The 10,407-nt window shown below is 39.4% G+C and overlaps 1 protein-coding gene across 11 annotated transcripts in view; it reads left to right on the top strand.

Annotated features, from left to right (window-relative positions):
- Positions 1-1,667: 1,667 nt before the first annotated feature.
- PJA2 (praja ring finger ubiquitin ligase 2) overlaps positions 1,668-10,407 on the top strand; it is a 51,212-nt gene continuing 42,472 nt past the window's right edge. For 2 of the 11 annotated variants that reach the window (XM_088130225.1, XM_088130224.1), the window contains exon 1: positions 1,668-1,981. In XM_088130225.1, coding sequence (XP_087986351.1) covers positions 1,683-1,981 — 299 coding nt within the window. In that variant the 5' untranslated portion in view covers positions 1,668-1,682. Of the gene's footprint in view, positions 1,982-2,418; positions 2,637-6,194; positions 9,134-10,407 lie in introns of those variants that run through there. The other 9 variants (XM_088130227.1, XM_007430570.4, XM_007430577.4 and 6 more) reach the window with 7 other exon arrangements.

Here is a 10,407-nt window from a genome sequence, read left to right as displayed (position 1 = left end):
CAGTGCAGTAACATTAACTCCTATCTCTGGTCTGACCAGCAAACTGGGATCAGAGAATTGACAGCATAAGAACTGTTCTCTCTTTTTCTTCTCATAGTAAAGCTGCTCCCTGCAACACCTGAACAGTGGGTAGGTGTACGTTTTTGATGCATCTAGCAGTGCTAGGAATGGATGGGCAACTTTATTAGGGAGGCTGGTGGCTAAAGAGGTAAAAAAGCTATATCCCTTTCTCCCACAGCTGCCCAAAGATATATGATCCTGGGAAACAGTGACCAAAGATTGAGGGGCATATATGGCCACAGCAACCTTGGGTAGCCAATACAAGCAGGGCAGGTTCCCACCCCTAACTTTACCTCAAGGCATTACAAATTGTCTATATAGCTGGTCTGTATTGGCAAAAGATAGGAAACACCACCTTAAAAATTGAACAGGAAAAGGTGAGGCTGCCTTCATGGTAGGTCAGAGTTGACAACTTCATCCATTTATGTCTTCCTGAAATACTTAATAAGCTAACTTTCTGCCCAATCAGAGGGTCATGCAGAAGAGTCCAAAGTAGGGTCAGACCAGATTAGTAGCTGAATGAGAGAACTCTTGGGAATACCAGGACTACAGGGTTGACTGGCAAACCATTTCTATATTGTTGTCAAGAAAACTATATAAATGCATACATGGAGTTACCAGACGTGAACTCAGGTCAAAGGCGGCTTCAGTTTTATTTTTAAACCTTAAATTTTCTTTTAAGTCTCTTCACCACTGACATGTAAAGCTGTCTGATTTTGAAATTAAGACATATCTGATCACTGAAGTATTTAAAGAAGAACAATCATCATGCATAAACTCTATGAAAACATACTCCTGTGTACTGGACACTTTAAAAACATGGGTGAAATTGTCTTGCTGTTGGAAATACAATCATGAGTTAGAACATTAAGTCATGTGGTTTGGACTTGTCCTATTTTTCCCACTTTGGGGACTTAAATTGATAGGACTGTTTAGGTTGATAGTTGCATAAAAATGTCTACATTCTTTATTATACACCAGCATTCGGAAATTACCAAGACATTAAACATTTGGGGCATGAGGTGTGGAGGCTGGCCAAAATATTCAGGAATAATTTACACCTGATTTGTAGCAATGGATTGTTGTGATACGTTGTTGCCTTTTGTATGAGGATTTGTTTCTACTGTTTTGGCACAGGAACATCCGGGAAAACTCCTGTCTGAACGCCTGGAGTATTGCTGCCGGACACTGCCAACTATATTGGTCAAAACGGCCTGATTGAGAGCACGGAGGGGAAATACGGCAGCGCTCGCCAAATACCTGAAGCAGAATCACACAGATCAAGACCCGTCCTTTATCTCCCAGAGTGCTGGACATGGAATCGTTTTTGTTTATTTATAAGAAGGCGGACTTAAAACTTCCTAACCCTTAACAGCAGTTTGACAGTAGAGCCAATTACTTATGCAGCTGGGGGGGGGGGGGTTTCCATTGCAGGACGGCAGTCCTGCGGGCGTGTTTTAACTTGGATTCCTGCATTCCGCAGGGATTGGCCAAAATGGCCCCTTTCGGTCCTGTGATGCTGCTGAGAGGACAGCACGCCGCCCGTTCTCTTCTCTTCAGGCGTACCGGGGAGGGTGGAGGCGAGGGGAGAGTTCTGCGCTCTGCAACGAGGCGAGGACGGGATGCGGCTGAGCACGACTCCGACGGGGTGGAGTTGTAGATGCGGAGGGAAGCGGCGAGGGCCCGGGAAAGGCGTGGGGGACAGACAGCCGCAAACTCCCAGCCCGCAGCGAGCCGGGCCGTTCCGTCCAATCTCTTCCTTATATTCCTCCTCGATTGGCCCCTGTCGGCTAGGTGAGAGCCAGGATTGGCCGGCGTTGCCGAGGCCGCGGGCGGGATTGGCTCGGCCAGCTTTCCGTCCCGAGACCTGTGTTGCGACTGCCGCTGGTGGTGCCCTCTCGGCCTTTGGCTTGGGAAGCGGGTAAGTGGCTGCGTCCGGGGGCTCGGGCCGCAGAAGGCTGGGCGAGAGACGGGCTGGAAATGCCTCTGTCCCTGCGGAGGGCGGGAAGAAGGCGGCGGCCCGGCGGGGGCGCGGGCTGGTCGTCCACCACCTGCCTGTCTCGGCGTTGCGGCCTGTGCTGGAGGAGGGAGAGCAGGCCGCGCCATCAAGGCCAGCTCCCTCCCTGCCTCGGGATGATCGTGGCTGCGGCAGCCCAGCGGAAGGGACCGGGCCGGCTCCCCGCACCGGGCCCTTGACTATTTTGAGGCTGGGCCTTGGGAATCACTTGGGACGGAGGGGAGGAAGCAGCTGGCGGCGCCGGGGGGGGGGGCGCGGGGGCAGGGTTGCGCGACACCCTATTCTGGGGCGGGGAAGATGGGAAAGGAAGCGGGGCTGGGTGGGCGGACCTGAAGGACTGAGTCGCGAGCGCACTTCATGATCGAGCCCTTACTCGTGTAAATGGGAAGACGGGGGAATGCGGTGGAGTGAGGTTCTCTTGACGGCTATGCCAGGTTTGGACTGTTTCCAGGCTGCTGTGTTGGGGAGATCTGAGATGTGGTCTTAATGTTACTCAGTGGTCAGTTTTTTCTTAAAAGAGCAGCGAAGAACCAGACGAGTGGCTCTCTTCTGCATTGAGGTATTTGCTTATATCAGAAACAAGCTAGGCGGGGGAAATTGTTTTAAGCAACGGGGAGGAGCATAAATCTGTTTTTCTCTTGTATCTGCTTCTTTCTGTTTAAAGAGTCGTCCCCTCCCCCTTGTATAGTTGGAACAGACATGTATACAGTATCTTTACTGTTCTTTTCACATCAGAATGTTTTCTCTGGTTTGATACCAGATCAGTCTCATCAAGAGATGGCTAAAACTTTTGTGTAATATAAAGGACTGGCCCATTGCATCTATTTTGTACTTAGTTGCCTGTGAAATAGAGTCCTACAACTCAAACAGTATAACATGGAGTTCTGAATCACCCCCCCCCCATTACATAATGTGCCTGTATATATGATAGGCATTATTTATCCACTTTGGCTTGCATCATTTATGGATTCCATAAACTTTTACACATTTGTACAAGATGTACATGGAATGATCCTGTTTTCCTAGTCCATTATTCTTTCCTCTATTTTATTTTAGCTCTTGACCAATCAAAACTAGCCATTAACTAGTATTTCACAGAATATTAGAACATTTAATTCAAGCCTTGCTAGATATTGTTTCCTTTTCACCCTCCCATCAAAGAAAGGTTATGTTCTTTTATAAAAATGCTTCTATGTGGCAAGCAGTGATGACATATGTCATCCACGAATAAGAATTGAGGATATTTAGAGCTGGGCACTGTCTCAGAAAAGTGCAGATGACATTCTTTTTTCTTTGCTGAAAATAAGAAAAAAATATTAAACTTAAATATACTTGTAAAGGTTTGGTGCATTGGTTAAAATAAAAATAAGACAGCTTGTTCATATTTATACATCCATTTGATTTTGATTCATCACGAAGCCTTCTCAAAGTTGTACACTTCTAAGAAATTAAATGGAAAGTGGGCACTGGCTAAATCAATGTACTGTTCTTAATTTTTAAAATACCTAAATTGAAGATGCATTTCCAAATGTTGGTTTATAATGTGGCAAAGTTCATCCCTGCACTCAGTACAAGCTTAGCATGTTTTAATACTAAAAAGTGCTATATGATGGCCAGTTGATTTGGAGTAACTTTTATTGATTATAGTTACATTCTAAGATCTATACTTAGTATCAGAGTGTTAAAGCTATTTTTTTTGTCACAGTTAAAATTAAGGTAATGTCCTCCCAATTTTAATTTGTTCGTGTGGCTAATGGTACATAATGCTGTTTTGTGCTTACACGGCTTCAGTAAATAATATATCCCTTTTTGTTTGGTGATGTTTGGAAAACAGTTTTTGGAGATTCAGCTTTACCTGAAATACATGCTGATCCAAGGCATGTTTGGCTGCTATTTGTAAAATACAGAAGACATGTAAAAGAAAAAAATAATTATAGAATTTTTGTATTGAGAATAATTTCATGTATTGTGTGAAATCCATATTGAAAAACAGATATGTAAATGATTATGCTGAGGCTGTAAAGCTGATTGGTTAGAGAAGGAAAAACAGGTGGGAAATTTTAATATGGGGGGGGAATATGTCTGCACTGGGCCTAAGAGTGTGTAACCTGAATCAATGAAATATTACAGAATGAATTTATATATGTATGTATCCATGTAACAAAAGTATCAGCATAAGATATTAGGCTCTTCTGCTTATGTACTTTTTGTGGTGATTTAGTGTTACAATACATCTGGTGTTTGTGTGTTGCATACACTATTTTTACAAAAATCAAAATGAAATACCTTGGAGACAGACCTACTTAGTAGAAACAGTTGTCTCAAAATGGCTGATGCTGTAGTTATACATTTTGCATCCTAGCATTTCACTTTTCAGCTGGCAGCAATGAAATATTATATATACATAAAACCCTAATACAAATGTTCCAGTAGTTTTAAACTATGTAAAATAGTGATGGTTAAAAGAGTTTCTTACAATTGGTTACTGATATAATAAAAATAGTATCTTAAGAGAGAGTATGAACAGATTCACAAAATTGTTAAGAGATTTCCTTGCAAAAATGCCTCAGAGAGAGAACTTAATTCTGTTAAGCTCTAAAATATTTATAGAGAAATTTGTAGAAAAAATGAGTTAGACATTTATACATGCCCATTTATATGGGTTTTCAAACTCTTTCAAGCTGCAGAACCTCTTACATTCTTGGAACCACTGGTCAAGAGACAAAGTGCTGAAGACAGAAAATTGGCAATAAAATGAAAAATAAACTGTTACTGTACATTTTATTTATGTATTTATTTATTTATTGAAAAGACTTAGATAGCCACTCATTACATTCCAGAACCCTGGGCAGTTCACAAAACAATAAAACAGTAAAAAAACAAAAACAAACAACCAGAATAAGAATTCCTGGTGCCCTGGGACAAAATTAACATTTCCAATAAATGTTAATTTATTGAATTAAATTAAAAGTTGGATTTCACAACTGTTTGGAAAGTTAATGTTTTAACCAAGCACATACATGTTCAGTAATTGGGATATCATTGCTTTTCAATATATGGAGCAATTCTACTCCAGAGACATACATGCACTGCAGCTGAACAGTACAATCCTTTTTTTTTTTTATTCCTACACAGTTCAATGGGGCTTACTCCTAAGTAGGTATGCACAGGATGCCACCTTGATAACCTCTTCTGGACAAGTGCATGCAGAGCTTTCCTTTCCTTTCCTTTCCTTTCCTTTCCTTTCCTTTCCTTTCCTTTCCTTTCCTTTCCTTTCCTTTCCTTTCCTTTCCTTTCCTTTCCTTTCCTTTCCTTTCCTTTCCTTTCCTTTCCTTTGTCCCTTACTTGTGTGGAACCCATTCAAGTCCTAGGGTTCCGTGGTACTCAATTTAAAAAACTCTGCTCTGGAGCATCCAAGGAAGAATAAGTTGATTCTATTTTTTTCAATTAAAAACCTCCATGTTAATATAATAGTGATTATGGTTCTCTTTATTCTGTTAAAACTGATAGCACAATAAAATATTTAAAGATAAATAGGTTTTTGAAAGATGTCAATATTAATTTATGGGAAACGTTTATCTAGTGGTTGTTTGTTCTTTGGAGACCCCCATCTATTGTCTGAATTAGATGGGGGTCTCCAAAGCACTGTTCAGTTTCAAAAGCAGCTCAAAAAGTTCTGACAACATCTTTGAAAAATCTTTGGGATTTGGAACTGAAGAATTTCATGGTTATTTAGTTAACACAGATATTTTTGTAAATGGAGACAATTTATTAGGAAATGCTTGTTAATATAGCTGAAATGGTGATAAAATGTGAGTAAAATATTTAGATTTTTTTAAAGTCTTTTGCTCTTGTGTAATTGTTCAGTCAATGCAGTTTTTCATATTGATCCAAAGAAAATCTGTTCATATATTCTTGATACCTGAGCTTAGCATGCACATAATACTGTGAAAATTGTTCTTGGGCAGAATAATATCAAGCAAAATAGTGCCTAACAGGTGTAAATTAACATCTTCAGTTGTGCTGGGGGAAATTGTCCTTCTGAAGTGCTATATAATGAGACATGAAGGGTTCAATGGAAACACAAGGCAGGTTGTGGTATTCTTCTTAAGATATAAACTAAGACTTCTAGATCTAAGTATGATTTTAAAAAGGGAGAATGGAACACAAGAAATATTTTTTCCTCACATCCCTGAGAAAAATATATTTCCTCACATCTCTGAGCTGCCCAAGAAATTATCAGTGCAAGTTAATTTGTGATTGTCTTTTCTGGTAGGAGAGATGGTGTGGATGTCTGTCATTAACAGTAAACTAATATTTTACAGATAGTCCTCAATTAATGATGACAATTGGGACTGGAATTTCTGTCATTAAGTGGTGTGATCATAAAGCACATGACCACATTGCTTAATGACAGCAGTTTCAGCACTTCCCAGTTGCCATCATTGAGCAAATCCAGCACCTTTGTTAAGCAAGGATGTCACATGGTTGCCATTTGCGACCTCGTGGTGATTTTTCCATTGACTTTGCTTGTAGGTAGTTGGCAAAGAAGATCGCAAATGGTGACTGTGTGACCGTGGGGATGCTGCAATGGCTGGAACTTTGAGGACTGGTTGTAAATACCACTTGTTAAGCACTGTCACAAGTTCAAACGATCGCTGAATGAGTGGTTGTTAAGGTGTGGTTGTTAAGGTGAAAGACTGCCTTTATCAGTAATAGGACAAAATGAATGAAAGCAGAGCTGGTGAGATGGAGGTTGAAATGGCTTAGCTTCCATAGAGTGAGCAAGGAAGGATATTCCCTTAAAAACTGTGCATGTTCTGATCAGTGGAGATAGCTCAAAAGAAAATACTTTTGAGATGATATAAATACAAGAATGGGTTGGTCTAATGTTCCAGGGTTTGTTTTTTTAACTAGTAAAACAGTCCTATCAGTATACTGTGAATATGATGAATGATCTACCAAAACTAGTAGGGGGAAGAAAATTGCTTTTGGTATTCATTTGTTTATTTAGCTTTCAGTCCTCCACATTTTAGATGTGTTTTTTCTCTTAAACAGTTTAAGAGAAAACTGTTTAAGGGCTTTTAAATGTACTGAAGGAACAGAGTTGCATTGGCTCCTGAGTTGGCAGGGAAGTGCCACAAGGAGGAAAGGCTCCCAGGAATATTTACCACCTCCTGGCATGCCAGAAGAATAGCTCAAACATACTCTTAATAAGTCTGACGTTAGAATTCTTATAATAAAGAAGCACCTGCTGTGGTCTTTCCTGAACCTTTATGCGGAGTGGGGGATTGCAGTAGATCTGTGACCCCCAGGATTATCTTGCAATGCATTTATCAATGGGTTTTACATGGACTGGTGATCCAAGTTGTCTTATTTTGTTGTGCCTCGTCTGTGGCAAACAACTTACAAATGCAGCAGTGGTTCCAGCAAAATTAAAAAGACACTACAAATCACAGCCATATGACAAGTAAAAGTTCTGATTATTTTAAATGGCTATTGGAATCACAGAACAAACAGGGTAAAACTTTTGTTAATAAAATGACAGGCAGTAAAAAAGGCCAAGAAGCAAGTTATTTCATAGCAGAACTTATTACACAGCAAAGTAAAAGTTACACTTTGGGTGAGAAAGTAATCATGCCAGCATGTAAAATAATAGTGGGAAAAATGCTAGGGTCAAATGCAGTACAAGAAATTGAAAAGGCTCCACTGTCAAACAGTACAATAAATTGGCGTATTGATGACATGTCACATGACACTAAAGAGGTTTTGTGTGATTAAACTGAAGAACAGCAGCTTTTCTATCCAAGTTGATGAGTCAGCAGATTTCACTAATAAATGTCATGTTATGGCATTTGTAAGATTTGTAAATGATGGTGAAATTCAAGAAACCTTTTTCTGGTACAAAGAACTACATGAAACATGCAAAGGCCAAGGTGTATTTAATGTTTTGTCTTTATATCTGGAAACAAAAAATCTGTTTTGGAAGAATTGTGTTGGCATCTGTACTATTGGCACTCTATCAATGGATGGCTCCATGAGGTTTTGTTTCTCTTGTAAGAAAACAAAATCCTGATGTTGTCACAACACGCTGCTTTTTTCACAGGGAGGTGTTAGTGTCAAAAACTCTTGGAAATGAACTGAAAAAAGTTCTGGATGATACTACAAAAATGTTTAACTTCACTCAAGAATGTTCTTTAAGACCACTTCACTCAAGAATGTTTCAAAAACTGTGTGAAAACCTGGACAAAGGGCACGTAAGTCTCCTGTTACACACAAATATGGTGACTCAGCAGAGGAAGAGTTCTCAACATGGTTGAGCTGAAAGCAGAATTGCAAGAGTATTTTTGAGAAAATAGTATTCCACATTTTGGTGAGTGCTTTAAAGATGGAGAATGGTTGCAGAAACTAGCATACTTAGCAGACATCTTTCATCACATGAACCAGCTGAACAAGTCTGTGGAGAAAATGTTTTAACTTCAAGTGACAAGATTCTTGGATTTAAAAGAAAACGGAATGTTTGAAAAAATCATGTTGCAAAAGGAAATATTGAAATGTTTCCACTGCTCCTTGGGTTGAGAGTGAGGAAAGATACCAAAAAGTCTCAAATCTAATTGAAAACCGCCTGGAAGTACTGCAGAACAGACTTGATCAGTATTTTCCCTCCCATTCAACACAAACGTGTGACTGGGTGAGGGATCCTTTCTCTGCATCTTCTCAGCCTGAGAACTTCACTTTGAAGGAAGAGGAAGGACTTTGTGAGTTGCAGTCTGATTGTACACTCAAGATGAGATTCACTGATCTGCTCGTGGACAAGTTCTGGACTTCTGTGAAAGAAGAGTACCCTGCCATTCATAGGAAGGCATTGAACATTTTGCTGCGATTTTCAGCTTTACATGTATGAGCAAGCATTTTCTTATTTAACAAGCCTCAAAAACAAAGATAGAAATTGTCTTATTTCAGTTGAAGATGAAATCTGTGTGTGCTTATCTCAAGTTTGGCCCAGAATTGAGTATTTATGCAGCAAAAAACAAGCACAGGTTTCATATTAAAGAGGTACGTTTCATTCTTTATTTTTAGTTTAAGAACACTGTCAGTGTACATATATAGGCCTACACATGAAATGGATATAATAAATTTGTAACTTCTGGTCTATATTTGAGCCTCAATGTGCAAGGATTCCCCAAGGCCTGAAAAATATTTCAAGTTCCTTCAGGGTCAAAAGGTTGAGAAAGGCTGCTCTATATATTAAACAGATATATTTCAGTGTACCATAAGTGGTCCATAGTCTGCCCATCCTTTGAATATAGGAAGAACACATACAGTTCAACAGCATTTCTTTTAGCTGGCTGTGCAGTACTAAGAACTTAGCAGGAGAGCTTCCATTAAAGTAGAAAGGACATGGAACCTTGGTTGGATGGAGTTGGTTCCTCAGAAAGAGAAAGGTGAGAAATTTTAAGAAAAGACAATGTATAAATCACTACATGGATGTGGTGGAAACTAGAATGGTTTGCAAGGATAGATAGGTATGGAAAGGTATAGTGAAAGGTGGTGGTATAAAATGGATTTAGCTACATTTCCTTTTCCATTATTTCCTGCCTTTTATTTTCTTTGTCCATTACTTCTCACCACTTTTCTGTGCTTTGCATAATGTCGTTTATCCTTAAAGGGAATGGTGTGGTGGATATGTATAGACATTGAAGTTTTGGGGTATTTTCATCACAATATTTCCCTTTTGGTCCTCAGTATGAGTTATGAGAGACAGTCAAGTTTCCTAAGAAAAAAAGAAATGATATAGAGAAAATATGCTTGTTGCAAGTTATTAGAACCTGTCCTTCTGGCTTTCATTGAAATAAAAAAACACAGGGAACAGATAGCTCTTACAACTTTATAGCCATATGAGTTGTCCTTTATTCCCTTTTTGATTGTAGTGGGGAAGAATTGTTTCTTAGATGTTGCACTGATATTTTTTTCTCATCTCTTTTGAGACTGATTGTATTCTACCAAAAGGGAACTATAGTACCATAGTGTATATGTATTGCCACAATGAACTGCCTCAAGTAACAATGAATATAAGAGCACTCCCAAATGATGATTCTGAATCTTGTCTATAATAGAAACGTAACCCACTATATATTCCAAATCCTATCAATTATTATTTCAGTTTTGCTGAAATTTGGTTTCAGTGAAGGTCTACAAAGATGGTTACAGTTGTAAGTCTAGTAACTACTTGACAGAGACACCATATGGTAATGCATTTTAGGAAAAAAACCCATTAGTAACAGAGGAAGGCAAGGTGCCTTTGTTGAAATAGTATTATGTGTGTGTTC

Source organism: Python bivittatus, unplaced genomic scaffold (genome assembly GCF_059951505.1).
Source record: "Python bivittatus isolate LINGU-HERP-01145 unplaced genomic scaffold, Pbiv_v1 ctg000850_np1212, whole genome shotgun sequence".
NCBI classification, from domain to species: Eukaryota; Metazoa; Chordata; class Lepidosauria; order Squamata; family Pythonidae; genus Python; species Python bivittatus.
This window is presented reverse-complemented; position numbering and strand designations above follow the sequence as displayed.